At 44.3% G+C, this 20850-nt stretch overlaps 1 protein-coding gene across 1 annotated transcript in view; it reads left to right on the top strand.

The window, feature by feature from the left end:
• Positions 1-17035, top strand: part of Nek11 (NIMA related kinase 11) — a 151930-nt gene extending 134895 nt beyond the window's left edge. The window contains 2 exon segments of the mRNA XM_051140381.1: positions 265-428; positions 16895-17035. Of these exon segments, the coding sequence (XP_050996338.1) occupies positions 265-428; positions 16895-16987 (257 nt within the window). The 3' untranslated portion in view covers positions 16988-17035.
• The last annotated feature ends 3815 nt before the right edge of the window (positions 17036-20850 follow it).

Raw genomic sequence — 20850 nt, 5'->3', positions numbered from 1 at the left:
GGACTCATGTAAAAGCTCCAAAGTACATCATTTACCCTTGTCCCCTGGCTTTGTTCTCCTGACTTCAAAAGGTTAGTGTCCCTCTTTTTATTGGTTTAATTTCGCTGGGTGATGGTTGTATCCCGTGGATGCTTTCAGGAAGCTAAGAGTCAGCACTGTGCCCCAAGGCAGCTTCGCCAGTGCCAATCCCTGGGGACGGGCAAGGGTCCTGGCTCACCCTGTTAGAATTCAGTGACCGCGATTGTTGCTTATTCTCTGTTTCAGAGATCCCAGAAGACCCCCTTCTTGCTGAAGAATATTATGCTGATGTGTTTGATTCCTGTTCTGAAGAGAGTGAGGAGCAGGAGGGAGAAGCAATGGTGTTCTCAGAAGCAGAGGGAGAAACGAGGGAGAGGGGAGCCCCACCTGCCTACAGAGCAAACCAACAGGTACCTCCTGCTGTGGCCGGAAGAGGTGTGGCTGTCCAAGGCTGACTGGATGTGGACGAAGAAAGAGCAGAGGAGGTCTTGAACCTGGAGCTGGGGTCAGGGAGCGCAGCACTAGGCTCTTCCCAAGGCTGTACATACAAGTCTTTTATTTCAAGGGGCAGAGGCAAGTAGGACCCCGTGGAATTACCTGCCTCTGATCAGAGCCCTGTAGAGAGGGGAGGGCTAGCATGCTCTCTGCAGGAGGACAGGCTGTAATCAGATTTTTGGTCTGTTTTATACATTTAATGCAAGTACAAATTTAGAAAAATCCATTCCATTCTCGAGGTAAAGGCTTGGAAAGTCTGAAATTGGAGAATGTTCTTTCTAGCTTCTTGCAGCCTCCGAGGAGCTGTCGTTGCATGCAGCTCCGTGTCTCTCCGCATAGATGCTCCCGTAGGCACAACGTCCTAATGAGAAAGCCTGAGCCAGTGTAGGTGGTAGGCTAAGAGATGGCCTGGCTTGCACCTTTTTCTCTTGGTTTTTGGAGTGGAAATAAAGTTGTACACAAGCCCCTCAACTGTTTTTGTTTTGTTTTGTTTTTGTTTTTATTGAAATAGTTTCTTACTGTGTAGGCCAGCCTGGGACTGAACTTTCAACTTTCTGACTTACCTCCTAAGCACTGTGATTTCAGTAATGTGCCACCAAGGCCAGCCCCTGAGTCATTCTTAATAGACACTAAGCAATCCAGCCATAAGATTAAATCAACCCCATTAGAAATGTCTCCCAGATTTTGTAGACCAGGAGGGAGAGAGAGGCCACCAGGAGCTTTTAAGAGTAGGCACACCCAGTCTTTACTCAGATCATCAAGTGGCAAACTTTGATTTACTAATGTTATAATTTCAAAGTCTTAAATAAAACAAAGCCCATTCAGAAACACACATGAATAAAATCTGTTGCAAATACCACCTGAGTCAAGAGCTAGAGCTTTGCCAGCCCCAGAAGCTGCATCTCTGGGCAGTTGTTACTATAATGTATTGCAGGAAGTCAGATTGCCTATAAACAATCTCGGCCTTGCCACTTAGACGGCATGTTGTTACCCTGTCCGCTTACGAACCTCACTGTGTTTCAGCTTCCTAATCCATAAACAGATGAAAAATGGTTCCTAGTCACAGAAAAGTAGATGAAGTGATCAGTTTGAAGCACTTCAAATTATGTCCAGATCTTAATCACGTATTTAAATACTTTGTAACTAAGCCACTGTTGTAAGAGTTACCTAGTTATCTTACTTATTTTAACGTACGGCCTAAAGCCTTTGACGTTAAAGGGAGATGTCACAGTCGCAATATTTTTCTTTTTCCTTTTTTCTCAATGCAGATGGTAAGTGTAAGGGTGGGGCTTGCTCACTGGGTCATGTATCTGCCACATGCTATGTGACCAGTTGTGACTGACTTTAAGTCTGTTGTGGAAAGATGTTAAAGTCCTTCACATGTATGGTATTTTGTCCCTCAGAGTCATGCTGTCTCAGTCAGGTGAATAAACTGAGTCTCTTAGAAAACAGTAGCTCACCTGGAGTGACACAGGCAGGGAGGGGTCTGGGCTGTGACTCAGGGCCAGAGTGGTCCCAGTCTCAAGCGATGCCATTTTCTACTCTGTGATGCATATCAACATGGCCCGGCCGGGTCGGAAGTGGGGGTTGTCATAGTATAGCCCGTGACAGGGGCAGACGGTCACAGCTGCATTTTAATCTAGTATTAGTTTGTCATAGTTTCTCTTTTTTCCAGAGGTGGTGGGTGTGACTGCACTGGGCGCCCTCCCATTCTCGTGGGAACCTTGTCTCAGCAATACACCAATTGTACTTTAGAGCTCAGTGCTGGTAACCCCAGCCACTGTTCACTTTGTGAAGTGCGTGATGAGGGCAGCCATCCCTGGAGTGATGCCTCTTTTCTTCCTGGTTTTGCCCTTGAACCCTGAGCATACTAAAGTAGCCACACACCCATGGACTCTGTGTGCATAACCAGATCCAAGCTGACTCCCCTTTCATACTTTGATAGGAGAAGTGCTTTCTGAAAGAAAACCAGCCACAGCCTTAATTGTGATTTATTGCTTGGTTCTTTGAGCCAACCCTGCCGTTCTTTAAGAAGCATCGCCTCCACAGCAGCTTTATGAAACACCTAATTACTGTTGTTTCTCTCCCGTGCTAAGCAGAGCATCAATAATGCCTTTATCACAAGTCATTATACTGCTGATGGCTCCTCTGTGAAGTCTGTGGTCACCAATTGGAACCATGCTCTTGGACCTGAGGAGAGTGGAGTTTACAGCTGCCATCACACCAGGTTCTCCACAGCAGCTGTGGGACCTGTGCCTGAGAAGTAATCCGTGTGCTCTCACAGACATGCCCAAGGGCTGCAGGCTGATGCGAGGTGTCATTAGTTCTGCCTGGGCCATCACTCCCTCTCCAAGACTAATAAAGGGCCCGGGACCCTGATAAAAACACACTGGATGGGCGATAATAACTTGACCCACTGTTCTCTCAGGAAAGACTCTGTGTAATGAAGGCTTTCGCCGAAGCTTCCTTTAAAAGGGTCCTCAGGACCCTCTCTTCCTGAGATGAGGGACTGCAGAGGCCTGTTCCAAGCTAATATGGAAGTTCTCCAGTGTTTGTGGTTTGATGTTCTCCCAGCACACCACAGCGCTAGGAGTAGCAGATTGCTCCTAGTGCTTAAGTTACAGGGTAGAAGGCCCAGGGTTCCTCTGAGGACACTGGGACCAGGCTGTCCTGAGGGCTGCTCTCACAGGCTTCTGCTGTAGGGGAGAGCCCAGCGGTTTAATCAGTTCACATGTATTACAGTGGTTACAGCCAGCGTTCCTGGAATCTTCCTTTTCTGGTCAGTACTTTATATTCTGGGCTAAGAAAGGCCTTCTGGGAAAAATGGTAGAGAAGGACAGGACAGGAAGTAGAAGGGAGATGCCTGTGGGCAGGTGGGAAGAGCCTCAGGTTATGGGATATCTCTGAGGAAAGAAGAGATGAGAAATGGAAGGGAGGGAGGGAGGGAAAGAAGAAAGAAAGAAAGAAAGGAAGGGTGGATGGATGGATTGTACAACTTGGCCAGGCTGGTAGGGCACACAGGGCAAAGGCTGCTGGTGGCATGGTTGCATAGGTCCTGGGTCGGGCACGAATGGCCATGCCCTCGCACCCCATCTAAGCCCTCACTGGCTGGAAGCTCCCAGTTAGAGTTCTGTGTTGTTTGACGTCTGTGATGAATCCTGATCTTTCTGTAACCAGTGAATTATTTCATCTTTTGATATGAGAACTGCATCCGACCAAGATTCAACCAGCTGGATTTTAGTAAGGGGGCAGGCAAACGTGAGGGAGGAAGTAAGGGTGGGAGACAGGAAGGCGCCTGGGTTAAGACATATTAGGCAAGCCTTCCTCAGAACTCAGTGAAAAGGTTAGCCCATTGGATCGGGAATGGGCTGTGATTCTGAACTCGGGTGCCTCTGCCCCCTTTTAGTTCCCGAGCCTCTCAACTGTGAGACTTTCCATGGCTGGCCTACTGCCCTAGACTAGCATGTTCAGAGATAGGGTTTCCTATGGTACAGTCCCCCAGTGCTCAACAGAAAGCAGTGGAGGGTGTTAATTTTTCAGTATGCGCTGCTGCATTCAGCTCCCGGGTCCTTGAAAGATGAGACTATTGTGATATGTTAGCCTTTTGTACAAGGAGACAGTTTGATGGATGACAGCTAAGCTGCCCTACTGCAAGTAGGCACTGTTTCCACAGGCTAGCGTCTGCAGTAGCCATGCCTGGTCCACCACTCGGTGGAGGAAATGACAGGAATAGAAGGGAATAGCTGAAGGGCAAGCCAGACCTCCTTTATCATATAGAATTGGCCCCGCTATATACAAGGCAAACCTTACGCCAATTCTAGGGACATGCAGAATTGTGAAAAGGAAATAAAGCCTGACTCTCTCTCCTGCTGAGGGACACAAAATCATCTTCTATTATGCTTTTTTATTAATTTATTCTGATTACATCTCAATTGTTATCCCATCACTTGTACCCTCCCATTCTTCCCTCCTTCCTGCTTTCATCATTTTCCCTTCCCCTAGATCTGTGACCAAGGGAGACCTCCTCCTCCACTATATGGTCACAGCCTATCAAGTCTCATTTTGGTAGCCTGCTTATTCTTTCTCTGAGTTTCACCAGGCCTCCCCACCAAGGGGAAGTGGTCAAATATGGGGCACCAGACTTCATGTCAGTCAGTCCTCTAGTATGCTTTTTAAAGTAGAAGATGCTAGAACTTTTGAGCATCAATGGTGACACTGCTTCGTTTTCTATTTTAAAGTCATGCCAATAATGACCTAATCTAGTCAACTGCATACACAGGAGGCAACATTTTTGCTCTGCCTTGACCTTCAACTTCACCATCATTTCTAAGAAGTGGTCTGTCCTGCTATTGCTACCAGTTGAGCCATTCCTTTCCCCAGTAACCCCACCAGGGAGTCAAAGACTGTTAAGCAGCCATAGCCCCAAAGTGTAGTGTATACTTGGTGTGCCACCCCTGCATGCTGACTAGCTTCTATAGCCTCGGTGAGTGTTGTTCAAAGGCGTGACTTTGATGCTCTGGTTCCCACTCTGGCCCTGATCTAGCCTCACCGCCTTGCTTCATCTCCTTTCCCATCCATCCCCTGTTCCTCATTCAGCATGAAGTGCGGCTGAATGCTGGCCACTCTGGGAGCCCCAGACTTCACTGTGAGAGGCTGCTCCCGGAGCTGAGGGGACTTCTGGAGAAGTTAGTAAATAAGAAGAAAATTAAAAAAAAGAAAAAGAAAAAAGAGTCAATTAGGTAATAAAATATTTGATCCAACTACAAGGAAGAAGAAGATGAAGAGGAGGAGGAGGAGGAGGAGGAGGAGGAAAATGAGGTGCTAAGGATCTAAAAACAGCACCACAATGCATGAAAATGGACAGTGATGTAATGACCTCAAGTCAAACACAGCGCCAAGGCGCTGCTTTCTCTGTGGGGTTTAAATGGAAATTCAGCTAGAACTGGATTTGAAACTGGTTATTTGCCATACACAAGTGTGCATCACAAGGAATTCCTTTTGGGACTTGGAGAGTCTTTTTCTTTTTGTCCTAGTAACCTCCCTTACATTGCTGGCCTTTCTTCCCTAGACTATTGCATGTGCTATATAAAGAGACTAAGCCATTAAAGAGCCAGCAGAGGGATGGGCTGGAACACCCCCATCCACACTGCTGAACCTCCAGGAACGGGGCACGTCAGGAAGAGCCAGGTCTCAGCAGCTCCTGGAAAACCTGTCACTCTATCCCTTAGGTAAATGTCATACCGTCAGTCCACTTTGTTGGTTTTTTTTCCTTCCTCTTCACCTTTTCCATTTCCAAACTGCAATCCAAAGCATCTCAGAAGTTCTGCAGCTATTTGCCGTGAATGTCTTTGAAACTCTGAAGCAGCCCGTAAGCCCCAACATGCAGGGAACCAGGGCAATAGTAGGAGACACCTGCAGTTAGGGGGTTTTAACGATGCTGGGTAAACAAGTCCTTAATGTGACATGTGGATGCAGTGACAGCCACATGCCAGTGGTTCTGAATTCAGTGTAGGGGGCGCTTACTGTTATGGGAGCCAGGAGGGGTGGTTGCAGTTCGGGTTTTGATGAGGTGGCTCTGTGTACCTGTCACTACGTTAGGGCAGAAGGCAGCCTGACGGTGAGCTGGGAGCTGGGATCTCAGCCTTCTAATTTCATGGCAGCCCATGAACGTGCATCAGCTCTGTCCTCTAGTTCTGGGTAGCAGCTGTCTCTGTCTTGCTGTGAGCTTTGAATGTTCATGAGCAAGGTCCTAACTTCTAGTGAGAACCAAGATGCAAAAGTTACGTGAGTGCACAGGAAGAGGAAGCCACTGTGTCCTCTGGGGCTCTGTGACTTGGGGCTATTTTGGATATGGTTTGTAGAAAAGTAGACCCCAAAAATTGCTTAGTAATACAAGTGACAGAAAAGAAGTGGATTGCTAGCTGAGCATCCATGTGCATCCCACGTACCCGGTGGCACAGGCCCTGGATATATGGAGGAGGACCAGCAGACAGCCCTGCCTTGGGTTTTTCAGTCCCATGTTTGAATACTGTCTATGATACATGGTGCTATGGTGCATCGTCCACTCATTATGTCTGTCTTCCCAGAAGCCTCGACTTGTGTACATAATCACAGATTGAAAAATGGAGGTCAAGGTCATATGGCCCTCTCATAGACATCCTGAAATCAGCACCTCTAAGGCGAACTCATCACCTCAGCTATAGCTCCTCCTGAGCTGCCCCTCCCTTCCTTTTGCTCACATTTAATTGTGTGTGCATGCATGCACACACACGTGCACACACACACACACACACACACACACACACAAAAGAACAATTTCCAGTTCTAGCTGGAAGGCGGCAGGGCGTGATTTCTTGAGAAGGAAGGGACTGTGGGAGTTCTTGGGAAGTCATGTGGGAAAATGTTTGCTCAGGGTTAGTGTGTGTCATACTGGTTATGTGTGGCTGAAAGTGTTGAACACGGCCACAAAACTAAACATTATATATTCTGGGAGGATATTGATTTAGCAGTGTGGTTCCATGATTGTTAGATCATTCCAGAACAGCGTTTTGCCCACGTTCAACCAACCATACATTCTCGTGAAACAGCACTTGAAACATGCACAAGTGGCCATATTTGGGACTTACTCTAAGTAGTGGGCTTATGCCTGTCACCTCAGCACTTGGGCAGTCTGCCTGGTGACATGGGGACAGCCTGGGCTACTGAGTGAGACCCTGCTTCAAATAAATAAGCAAAGAGGATAAAGAGAAGAAAAGATGAAGTGGGTGATGTTGTGTAGCTCTCCGGACAGAACTGCGTTTGGTTTGGTGGTTACGTTTTATTTATTTATTTATTTATTTATTGTTTTTTTGGTGGTTACACTTTAATTGGGAATCTGGCCGGTCATGCCTGTCAAAGGGCTGGATCCCAGCAATAATGCCCAGAGAAAAACCTTTCTGCTGCCTTTCGCATCCGTGAGCCTGCTCTTGAGAAATATGAGTTATCTAACTGTATTGATGATAAGCGGATGAGGCAAATAATAGAAGGTTTTAGTAATTTGTGGTTTTGATTTTTTTTTTAATCCCCCAAAGAGAGATTTCAAAGAGTTAGCAAAGTACTGAGTCAAGGCTAGTGTTTTGACTGAACTTTTCATTTCATGTGTGTACGAGCGTCACAGTGCCACAGTGACTGACCCAGAAGGCTTCAGGGAAATGTGTTCTGTTTGATTGGATTTTGTCACCTTTTAGTTTGCCACGTGCCTCTAACATCACATTTTACAAAGACAAATCTTTTGAAATATTTCCTGAATAACAACAGAAACAAGGGAGGAGGGATTTGCTATCATTTAAAATATATTATAATTTACTTGTATATGATACCAATATTTAGTATGCCAATGTGCATATATAGTTATAAGCCCCTACCATATATAGAAACTCTCTGTGTGTGTGTTTACTATATGTATATATGAATATGTGTGTGTACATTTGCATGTTTGTGCATTAAAGTGCCGGTGCACTTGTGCCACAACAGCAATATGGATGTCAGAGGTGACCTTTCACCTCTTTTGAGATAGGCTCTCTCTTTTTGTTGTTTGCTGCTGTGCAGGGAAGACTAGTTGGCGTGCAAGCTACCAGGGACTCTCTTACCTCTGCCTCCCAGCACAGTATTGAAGTAGTGGGAGTACAGACACACACTCCTATGTTCAGCCCTTTGTGGATTCTTGAAATTTGAAATCCTATTCTCACAATTGTTTGGCAAACCCTTTGCCCAGTTAGCCATCTCCTCAGCCCAACACACATGCACACACGTGCGCACACACACACACACACACACACACACACACACACACACACACACACACACTCTTACACTCACGAGCACACATACGCACAGTATTCTAAAAGGAAAGCTTAGCAAAGGAAGGGTCATCTGGTTCTTACAGACATAAGAGAAGGCGAAATGCCCAAGTCTTGATCATTAGAAACATTTGTTAAGATCCATATTAGATTCTTTGTGAGTGTGATTAGAGTTGTTAATGCACCTAAATTATATTTAATGAAGAAAAGAAATATGTGAATGTTCATTTTATGTGTCAACTTGACTGAACCACAGAGTGCCCAGATAGTTGGTCAAATATTAGTATGGGCGTTTCTGTAGAGGTATCTGGATGATACTAGCATTTAAGTGAACAGTCTGAGCAATCCTGCTGCCCTCTCTAGCTATGGGTAAACCTTACACAATTAGCTGAGAGCCTAAAAAGAACAAAGGCAGCCTTCCCTTGAGTAACAAAGAATATATTTTGCCTTTAAATTAGTTTTTCTTCTGCCTTTATACTCAAACTGCACAGTTCAGTCTCCGGTGTCTCTGATATTACAGACTCCACTTACAAATCTTGGGCGTTACCATAATCACATGACTCCCCCCACACCCAGGCTCTGGATGACACAGCCTAATAGCTCGTACAATTCTTAGGACTACTGATTCCAATCGAGGATTAGCTGGGAATTCATCAAAGCTTAAGCTAATTCTGTTAATATATTTGTCCGTGCAGGAATTTCCCAAGGTTCCCAGGATTTCCGTATGGTGGTCTGGGTTCCCAGAGAGATTCAGCAAGAGTTAAGCAAATGTGATCTTCCTTTTTCTAGAAGAAGCCTTGGAGCCTCTGATAAGCCTTTAGTATTAATTCATCTCCTGTATGTAGTACACAGTATCCACAGTACGTTCTCACACGTCCTTTAAAGAAAACCCCTTGGTAAATTCCAGCTCATGTTGTTGAACAGGAAGTTGTGGTTTGGAAAGTTTTGCAGATTGAGTTGATGACAAATTACTTTTATTTAAGGCCACAGCAGAGTCTATGGCTGACTCTGCAAAGAGTTCAGGTTCTAACGGGTCACAGGATCTAGGGAGTAACCTCAGGTTCTACCAGAATTGAGAGTCATCCCTAGAGTGGACCATGAGGTTGGGAAAGTAAAGGCCAAAGGGCACAAGTTTCCTGAGGTGAGAAACTCTGTCTGCTACTCCAATACTCCACATAAGGTTTGACTTGCCTCCCAGGGTCGCATGGTCCATAGTCACTATACCACACTGTAGCCATGGGAGCTTAAAGCTCTCGTGTAAACCTCAACATATGAGGGTCAGATTTTGAAAAGAGCAGTATCTCTAAAGACAAAACAAGACTTCCCAGACGGTTCATGACAACAGTGCTATTAGCAGAAGCTCCCCCTGGGGTGACCATGTTACATCATATCTAATTCTGGGGTCATCTTGGAAAATAGTCTCATGTAGGACACCTGTCACCCAAGAGGGACAGGTAGAGATGACTGTGTGCTCCACTCATCAAACTTTCCTAGGGACTCCAGAAAACATTCAGTTTTCATAGCTTGACAAAACTATATGTTTAATTAAATACATCTGGTAAGGTGGAGATGGAGACATAGTGTATTTCATTGTTCCTTGACTTTGTGTGTGCTTTCTTTTTTCTTTTTGGTTTTTCGAGACAGGGTTTCTCTGTGTAGCCTTGGCTGTCCTGGACTCACTTTGTAGACCGGACTGGCCTTGAACTCAGAGATCCCCCTGCCTCTGCCTCCTGAGTGCTAGGATTAAAGGTGCGCACCACCACACCTGGTTGTGTATGCTTTCTTTTTATTGGTTTTTAAAAAAAATACTTATCTGTTACTCCATATGCACAGCTCTGAGCTAACATTGATGGAATAAGCATAGTCAGGGCACACACACACACACACACACACACACACACACACACACACACTCATTATAGCAAAGCATGGGCTTCAGCGTGAGGAACTGCATTGAAGGAGAGAAACATGGTAGAGCGAGGCCTCAGCAGCAATGGAAATCGAACGAGGATGAATGTTAAGAGGACCTCTGAGCAGGTGGCATGAAGTCAAGATCAGAAAGATGATCACAAACATTTGAGACAGGAGCATCCTCAGCCAAGAATGAGGTCCTCCCATGGGAGGAGTCTTGGTATATTAAAATAAAACAATCACACAACAAAAGACAGGACCAAAGTGGGCAGAGCATGGGGAGTAGAGACCATGAACTAAGATATGGATTCTTGTATCTTAAGAGGAAGTAGATTGAGGTAGAAAATACAATGTGGAAAGTATGGCAGCATTGCAGCTCACTGTGAGAAAACACACCGTTTGGCGTATGTGAGAGGGCGGGTAGAGGACAAGAATAAAGCTAGGGGTGTGCTAGACAGTCTCCTTGACCTAGGACTTCCAGGGGCTAACGGAAGTAATGAACATGAAGTAGAGATTTGCGACGAAAGCATCACACTATAATTTAATATGCAGTAAGTAAATGACAACAGCATAGGCCCCCAAGTGACAGGGGTGTGTGGATAAATACATGTGACATCATTTTACAATGCAAATTGGCTCAACTGTTAAAAATTTTAATAGTGTAGTATAAAATCCCAAACACAACTCATGTTTCTATGGATACACAATGCCATTATAGTATATTTGCATACTATATAGTATATAGTATGTGAAAAGTTAACACATGTAATGAATCTTCTAAAGGACAATGCTATATAGAAAAGATGTGGGGCACTTGGAGTAATATATATTTTTGATACTTTTCTACATTTTCCAGTTTAAAAAAATAAATGATTTTAATGGAATTTTAGAGAATATGGGAAGATTTTTCGCATGGTCGCTGGGCAGAAACTGAGCGCCATCATGTGCATTATGTGGCCTGACTGGACCCCCTGCACCCCTGAGCCATCTGACTCAGTAGCTAAGTGGCATTCATGCTTGAAAAAAAAAAAAAACAAAAAAACCAATCTGTGCATTTGATTTTGAATTTGAACGCATGGAACAGTTTTTCAGAACTGAACTTTGGGGGTGTTCTTCACGCCTCGAAGGCACTTCCTGTTTGTGGAGAGGTCAGTGGCTCTGGAAATGTAGGCTGGAAGAGCATATAAGTTCCTTTTAAAAGGAGTTGCTTTTGCTCTTTCTAGAACATTAAAAAATTGACTTGCTATCCTTCCTCGGAGTGCCACCAGGTCTCCCCCTCCAGGGGACATGATCAAATATGAGGCACCAGAGTTCGTGTGAAAGTCAGTCCCCACTCTCCACTCAACTGTGGAGAATGTCCTGTCCATTGGCTAGATCTGGGTAGGGGTTTAAAGTTTACCGCCTTGTATTGTCCTTGGCTGGTGCCTTAGTTTGAGCGGGACCCCTGGGCCCAAATCAACCTATCATAATGCTCTACTTGTAGGTTTCTAGGACCCTCTGGATCCTTCTACTTTGCTATTCTCAGCAGATTACCAAGAAGAGACTTGATACCCTATGAGCATATACAGGGGGAGGAAACCCCCCTCAGGAACAGTCATAGGGGAGGGGAATAAGGGGAAAATAGGAGGGAGGGAAGAATGGGAGGATACAAGGGATGGGATAACCATTGAGATGTAACAAGAATAAATTAATAAAAAATTTTGAAAAAATTGACTTGCAAACACTTGGCCAGTGTGACTAAGGACTAGTGGCATTATAACTTATCTACTGAGATGCAGTTGTTCTCTTTGGTCACTTAAATTCACCAAAATCCAATAGACTGTGAGACAGTGAGGAAATGCAAACATATTTGTCAGCTGCCAGTCTCCACAGTGTATGAGCCAGACAGATGTTTCCTGTGACCGTGCCTCTGCTTGCATGCCCACGGTGCACAGAAGAACATCAGGAAATGCCCACAGAGAGCCTTTCCAATCGCGTCCCTGTGCTTCTCCCAGAATCAGTTACACTCAAATACGTGATGATTTCTAGAACTGTAGGAATGGGCTGTTTGCTTTTCCCTAAGTCTTATTTATTACAAAAAATTGAGTGCTGATTTTGCGAACTCTTTTTCAAAATGAAGCAAGTTTGACTATAAAAAGTACACTTGTGCTGTGCGACTTCTTGTGGGGGTCTAGGCACCCCCTTCCTCTAAGGCCCCAATGACAAACCAAAGTTTGGTTCCCCCATATCTACCCTTTGGGAATCAGTGGGTTTATTGGGCTTACAGAGCATGGGTGAGGAGTCGTTTGGGGCAGGAGCATGATGTCACTAAAGCAGCCAGACTCAAAGGTCAACACCAGCACAGATGATGGTGTCTTCATGGCTGCATAAATGGAGCCCCTCCCCCTACTCATCCCAACCTATACACTCCAGCGCTGCCTCAAGACCCCAACACCACATTCATTCAGGGCAGGACTGCAGGGAGAAGTGGTTGGTGTGCTAAGTAGCCTTTTGTCAAATTGATGCAAAGTAGTCTTATGTGGAAAGAAGGGACCTTAATTGAGGGAGTGCCGCCACCAGATTGCCTCCAGCCAAGTCTGTGGAACAATTATTATTAATTATTTGTTATTATTATTATTATTATTAGTAGTAGTAGTAGTATGTGGGAAGGCCCCGCCCACTATGGCAGCGATGCCCCTGGGCAGATGGACTAGGGTGGTATAATTAAGGAAGCTGAGCAGGCAATGGGGAGCAAGCTGATAAGCAGAGTTCTTAAGTGGTTCTGCTTCGGTTCCTGCCTCCAGGTTTCTTCCTTGGCTTCAATGGTGATTTATAAATTGTAAGCGGAAATAAACTCTTTTCTCCCTAAATTGCTTTTCATTTATAACAACAGCAGAAACCTGAATGGGACAGTTTACTCTGGTGAGGATCCCCTGACCCTCTCCACTTTTGTGAGGGATGTGTCAACGTAGAGAAATCGAACTGTGATGATGTTTATTTAGCGAGCAAGCCTGCATGAAGATGGTGGCTGGTTGACTTGGAGGATAGTGCTGCACTTTTAGCTGGTCCTCAAACTACTTAAGATTTGGCCAGCAGGGAAAAATAAAGCCATAGATGATAGGTAGATCAATGGAATGCATGATTGGTTGGTTAATTGATTGATTGATAGACTTCAACCAGGACAGATTTCACCACTGTGGGAGAAGTTTCACAGTGTCTCCTGTTATTTTGGGTCTTCACTACTTGGGTTGAGGAAGTAGTTTTATGGTAGAGTCCCCCTGACATTTATTGGTTTGAGACCACAGGTGTTGCTGACATCATACCATGTATTATAATTATCTGGTCCCAAATATCAATGGTGCTGAGGTTGACAGTGTCATTGTGAACACACAACAGGGAGAATGATAGAGTACACATAAGAAAATATTGACACTGGGATGAAGGATACATGGGTGTTTCCATGCAGACTTTGAAACTCTTCTATAAGTCAGAAATACAATCAGTGGCTGCTGAAAGGAGAAATCGGTCTTCTCCAGGGATGAGCACCATGACAGACTATCTAAGCCCAAGTGATAAGTCCTAAACACATGTACTTAAGAGCCACACCAAATGGGTTCAATATATTGTTACCCAGCAACAGTAGATTTTGAGTGGCAGGGAGCCCTCCTATCTAACTGGAAGTAGAAGGATAGCCGTGGAATTGATGCTACTCACTTCCTTGTGCATCACAGAAGCTGAAAGAGAAGTGCAGTGCACAGATGTGCATCGGTAGTTCACATGAGCCAGGGGTTGTGAGAAGGTCAGAGACTTAAAAAGGTAAAACACGTGGCCAGCTAATCTCAATTGTTTAGCATGTCACTGAGCCTTTCTGTGTAAAATAGCAACAAAAAGTAGTGAACGGAAACAATGACTTAATCTTCTTCAAGATTCTCTCGCTCTCCTCTCTGAGTGTGTCTGTGTCTGTGTGTGTGTGTGTGTGTGTGTGTGTGTGTGTGTGTACACACACATGCTTGTGGAGGCTAGATGTTGACATCTGTCACCTTCCTCATACTTCTCCACCTCATTTTAGTTGTTCTTTGGCTTTTTTGTTTCTTCATTTTTGAGACAGACTCTTCCTGCTCCTGGAGCTCACTGGTCCAATTAGATTGGATGGACAGCAGCCCCAGGTATCCTCTTGTCCCTGCCTCCAGCGCTGAGATTACAGGTGACAGCTCTCCTGGCTTTTCTGTGTGAATGCTAGGGCTCCAAACTCAGGTCCTTGGATGTATACAACAATTACTTTACCAGCTGAGCTAGCTCGGCAGATTTAATTGTGGACTTTTCTGTGCTCACTGAATTGTTCTATCTGTGTGCTAGTGTTCAGTCACTTGTGCTGTTGCAGCCAGCGGGGAGCTTAGCTTGTCCAAGATAGCGTGATTTACACTTCTTGCTGTTGGTTATAGCTGCTGGGTAGGGCCATGGTTTCCTCCTATGACTTCTGATGCCATGCAATCTCTCCAATAGGATAGCATGGTTGCTGGCTTCTTCCTATGAAGTAAAAAAATCAGGGCAGTATGGTTTCATAAGGTCTAGTCCTAAATCCATCACCACTTCTGTCATTTGCTATGGGGAGAAGCAAGGGACAGGGCCAGTTCAGATCCCGAGACAGGCAAAGAGTCCCAACCTGTGGATGTGAGGAATGGGATGGAAGGCGCTCTTGGAACTATGTTTGTAAAATGGCCTGTTATCCTCACTGTCCATCTGTAGTCAGAAGGACAGGGGCTTAGAGCTGGGAGGCTCCTTGACTATCTGCTGATCCATGCTGTGGTCTGTGTGTTTGGGGCTCCCTCACATATGATCACCAAAGAAATGGTTTTAGGTAATGGCCTTAGAGGTTGGTTGTGTTATGAGGGTTCTCTTATGACATAGCCCTCATAGATGGATTGTGGCCTTATAAAGAAGACCCAGGGTAAGCTCTCTCCTTTCATGTGAACACACAAGGTGTCTGAGAACAAGAAAATGGGAGCACTCTAGCGACCAGATCCACCGGTGTCGTGGTCTTGAATGTCCTGGCCTCCAAATTTATGATTTTTCATTCCCATGGTTTTTGTTTTGTTTTGTTTTAAAGCATCCCAGGTGAACCATGGAAACCTCTAATTTCCACAGATGCTAAAACTAAGAACAGTGGGTCTGGAGAGATTGCTCAGTGGTTAGAAGCACCGGTTGCTCTTCTAAATGACCCAAGTCTAGCACCCACAAACTCCAGACTCTGGATCCAATGCCCTCTGCTGGCCTCTGTAGGCACCAGGCACATGGGTGCACAGATATAGATACTGTATGCAAAACTCTCATATATATTTAAAATAGATAGGGCTGGGAAGTCAAGACCCTGGCCAGGGCCCGGAAAGCTGGTGGAGGAGCCACGCTTAGGCTCTGCACACCCTTGGTTGGTGTCAGCAGCAGCATATTCAGATGGTGCGCCCTCTAGTGGAGGATGTCTCTCTGGAGAGCCTATGACTTAAGGTTGTCCCTTAAGACCATAGAAGGAAGGGCCTGTTTGCCCTCCCTAGATTTCTATATCTTGTTCCTACTTTCCTATTCCTGTTCAGTCACCGAGAATCTTTGTTTGGCATTTACCTTCACTGGCTAGCACTAAGCAGGCATGCTTTCTTTACCATGTCTTTTCTATATATTCTGAGCAGGAGATGATGCTGAGTTTTACACTGTGCATGAAAAGTAGCTGCTCACACTCCGGAGGCTGTTATAAAGCGAAACCCAGCATCCTTTGGAGTTTGTTAGTGTAGCCCAGCACACTCTCATGGCTTTTTCTAGGACCCACAGACAGTTGCTGCAGTGTGAAATGTTTGCTTGACTTAAAATGGAGCAGGTGATCCATAAAGGATTAATCTCCCTCAATGTAGCCATGAACCTGAAAGTAATTAAGAGGCTCCATTTCCCCAGATCGTTAGGGTGCTATTTTGGATTGTTTGCAGCCTGCCGGGTGGAGAACATATTTATTTTGCACCAAAGACAATATTTGTTATCTACTATGGCCCTGAAATCCCCCGGCCCTCATAGGAGATTGCTGGCCTTCCTTGAGCACTGACGTAATGAGGAGGAAAAGGATTTGATTTATATCTCCTTGAAGGTCACAGCTTTCCAAAGGTGTAGAAAAATATCTTCCCTTTATTCCTACTATACTATTGGTTAATACAATCTTGGTTTTTATTTTATAGCATTTGAAGATTGAAATAACATTTGATTATTATGGAAAGTTTGGAAAGCGCGCACACACACACACACACACATACACACACACGATGAAACCCGAGTTCTCATGCACCAGCCTCTTGGTTGGAACCGCTTGTAAGGGTTGGGGATGAACTCAGTGAAGAGCACTTGCCTTGTACCCCCAAATCAAACACACTGAGGCCCATTGCATCTGCCCTCCGTCTCAGAGAGTAAGATCAGAGACTCTACACACTGGTGTACATGCATTTATACAGATACAGAGGTGTAGGTATACATAGAGATACTGGTGGCTTTCTTTAAAGGTATATATATATATATATATCCACATTGTAAAATAATTCTGCCAACAACTCTGTGTATGCATTGTGTCTAGATGTAGCACAAACATGTTTCTGTCATTAAATATTCTTCTTGCCCTACAGGACAGTGATATCGAAGCACTGGTCGATTGTTTGGAAAACGTCCTGTGTTGCACCTCGCTAGGTAAGTCAGCTTCTTCAGGTTCCAAACTGTAGTGATCTTTGCTGTTTCTATTAGACTACCCAAGAAGTAGAAAGCTATATCCTGATCAAATTCTGCATTTTACAGAGGAGGAAGCGGAGGCAACCGAGATTAAAGGGTCTGACACAACAGCTAGGAAATTGGAGGAAAAAACCCTTATTACCAGTGGCTTCAAGGATGAAGTACATGACATTTGGTAGTCCTTTTTGACTTCCTTTTGGGCGGTGCATAATAGATTTAGAGTCCCTAGAAAAAGAATCCTCCCTGGCCAACTGGTCCTACCAAAGCAGATTGCATTCAGTGAAGCTGAAAGAACTGTCACTCTGAAGGGCAGTCAGTTATTGGAGGAGATTTGGTCTGAAAAACAAAGCTTGAAGTGTCTTTAGCGTTGTCAGTCTCAGTAAATGGGATTGCTGTGCTTCAAGGATAAAAACCTATTTTTCGGCTTCTTCTATTTTTTTTTTTTTAATCCGAAAGCCCAGCTGTGATAACTTTCAGCATTAGACAATAGATTTTCACACAGAGTTCTTAAAGACCCTAGATGAAAATGACTGAGGTTTTTTTTTTTTCTTTTACATTTTGAGTGACTGTTTTAGAAATTTTAATTATAAAAAAAACAAAAGCAGCCTCTTCAAAAGAGATGGCTAGACTATAAAAATCAGCAATGGCTGTTGCGTGCGGAGGAAACAGTCTTCACTATTGGTCAGGAGCTTTCTACATAGCGTGCAGCCTTTGGCACATCTCTACACACAAAGCCATCGGTTCCCTCCAGCATCACTGTCTGCCCTTTCCCTCCTGGCCTTCGCCCTGTGATCTGATACCCTGCATTCCGTGGTCCTTGTAAGGGCATCTCCCTCCTGGGGATGCCCCAGAGGACTGGGAAGGCTTCCTTTGGCCAAGCCACTTTCCCTTTCTGTTAGATGAGAAATCTTCGAAGTAGGCATCTCAGGCAGTGTGGGTCGGAAGATGCATTTCTCCTGTTTTTCCAAGGGTTCATACTGGGTCTGGTGAAGATGAAGTCCCTAGCAAACATCTTAAATTATTTTTTAGCATCAGTCAGACGCAAACCTTGTTGGTTTTGCCAGCTACAACCAAAATAGTTCTACTCTTGTCTGTTTTACAAATTGGCTTTTCTACCTGAAATTGTGTCTTGAAAAATACAGACTTCTCTTAAAAAAAAAAAAAAAAAAAGGTAAGCTAGATTGTGTTAGGTGACATCTAAGCTGCCTTCTAGGTTGTATAATTTTACAGAGACGAGCATGGGGTGTGTGTAAGACAAACACACATTGATCTCTGCCTGGGTCCCTACTAAAGTGACAGTAGAGGGATAAAGCTGACATCAACCTACAGGAGAGAAAGAAGTGTAAGAAAGGGTCAGGGGAATTGGAGAAGTCAGAAAACAAATGGGTGGATGGTGACTAACTTAGAAAACAAGGAACTCTGAAAGCTAAGTTCTGAAGATGTGTGTTGGGAGGGAGGGGGCACACATTTAGTGTGGAGAAGCAAGCCAACTGGTCCCACAGAACCCCCAAGAGACTCAGGATTTTAGTCTCAGTTACTCTGGGAGCAGGATGTGGGTGGAGAGGAGGACTGGTGTGAACAAGGGACAACAGACTCCAGCTCCCTTTCTTCCTGATTAACATTGGTGTGAAACCCCCTCCCACAGGAGGACACAAAGCACTAGATTCTATTGGGGGGCATTAAATGATAGAGGTTCTGGGTTTAGAGACCCCAAACATGCAGCATTTACCCACATCACTGATGTGATGAAGACGGAAAAAGTGAGAGTCTCAATGTTGGTTGATAAAAACCCCATGGATCCACTGAGAGCAGGAAGGAGGCATGGATCCACTGAGAGCACACTGCTCTGTGAACACTTACCAGACTAAGACTGCTGGGAATGTGGGTATCTTCCCACAGAGTGGCTAAGGGCAGACCTGCCAGTTGACAACCCCAAAGTTACAGCGGAGCTTAACATGGCTTGTGGTGTTTAACACTTCGATGTGAACATACAGCTGGATGGAGCCATGACATATGAGGAATCTAACAGGAGAAAAGTCAAAACGCAGACACACCAAAGCTTCAGGAAATGAACAACATAAGGAAGAAGGGAAATTACCCCATCACTAAGTTCTTAAAAGACGCTAGGGAATCTTACCGAAACAAACAAAAAGGACTAGCCAGAAAATAATAAAAACTCATTAAAACTATAATTCAGAAGCAGGAAGGAAAATTCAGTAGAATTAAGAACAATTTCCAGACTAAAATAAACAATGATAAAAATATCCATGTAGGTGATTTAAAATCCAAATAAAGAAATTTTGGGAAAAGAAGAAATTAATAGGTCTAAAGAATAAGACAGATCATGTATAAAATATCAGGAAAAATAATGTTTTCTTTATCTTTACAATAATACAGAGGCTAGAAGGTAATAAAATTTGAACCTAGAATTTGTATCTTCTCAACCACTAGTCAGGTATGTGTGTAAAATATATATATATATTTATATGTATATATATATTTATTTATATCTAAATCTATCCAAACTACAAATATCAAGTGTGAGAGAAATAGAGCCACTTTTTTGGGGGGGGTTGTTTTTCGAGATAGTGTTTCTCTGTGTAGCCTTGGCTGTCTTGAACTCGCTTTGTAGACCAGGCTGGCCTCGAACTCACAGAGAGATCCACCTGCCTCTGCCTCCTGAGTGCTGGGATTAAAGGCGTGCGCCACCACTCCTGGCCTAGAGCCCGTTTCAAACACACCACTTCAAAAAGTCTCAGAAATATCTATGTCTCATGACTTTTCTTAGGAAGCTCCTAGATATTATGCTACGTAAAAATAAAGCTATCCATCAAGAAGGAGTAAGATGGAGGTGCAAGTAATGGGGATTCAACACAAAAGAAGACAGGGCTTCAGGGAGTGATAGTAAGTGAAGGGCTCTGGGTGATGGTTCAACAGCAGGTCCGGAGGACAGCCCATTCAAACTGGGCTGGCCCAGAGCGCTTCAAGGCCGAATGTGCACATCCCAAAGAGACATGGAGCTAATGATGACTCATGAGTCCGGCTCCCGTGAGAGCTCAGAGATGGATTAGAGTTCCTTTGAAAAGTTGAGGGATGGATTAGAGAGAAGCAACCAGAAAGCAAAGCAATATAAAAACACCGAGGCAATTACTAACTTCTGGAAAAAAGAAAGCATAGCAAGTAAATCTAACCTATGTATATGTGTTATTACATTTATTTGGTCATATTGATTTAACGATTTGATGATTTTAAAAGTTGTGGCATAGCTGTATTTGCAAGATAGATGGAGAGAGAAAGAAGAGAGTGGAGGAGAAAGACAAGGGAACAGGGGGAGAAACAGGGAGGGAGGGAGAAACAGAGACAGGAAAGAAAAAACAATCAAAATTCAAATTCCCCATGAAGAGTAGAAGGCTCACAGATAGTGTAAAATGGGAAACTAAAGTGCAGTTTTATAAACATGTGATATAGAAAAAAAAGTAAGCAAATAATAAAAGTAAAGATATTGAATGTAGTTGTCTGGGGGAGTGGAACTCACAGGTCAGTTAGGAAGCTGTTCACTTTTATTTCCAGTTGTTGATTTTGACTTTTTAAAGTACTATATACATGAATTCATATAAGCCGACCTTTAAAATGTTTAATTAAGTACATGGCTGTTTGGCCTGCATGTATGTCTGTGTGTTGTGTGTGTGCCTGGTGCCCAGTGAGACTACAAGAGGGTGTCAGATCACCTGGAGCTAGAGCTAGGGATGGTTGAGAGCAGCCATGTGTGTGCTGGGGTCAAACCCTGGTCCTCTGCTAGAGCTAGGGATGGTTGAGAGCAGCCATGTGTGTGCTAGGGGTCAAACCCTGGTCCTCT

Source organism: Acomys russatus, chromosome 32 (genome assembly GCF_903995435.1).
Source record: "Acomys russatus chromosome 32, mAcoRus1.1, whole genome shotgun sequence".
Taxonomy (NCBI): Eukaryota; Metazoa; Chordata; class Mammalia; order Rodentia; family Muridae; genus Acomys; species Acomys russatus.
This window is presented reverse-complemented; position numbering and strand designations above follow the sequence as displayed.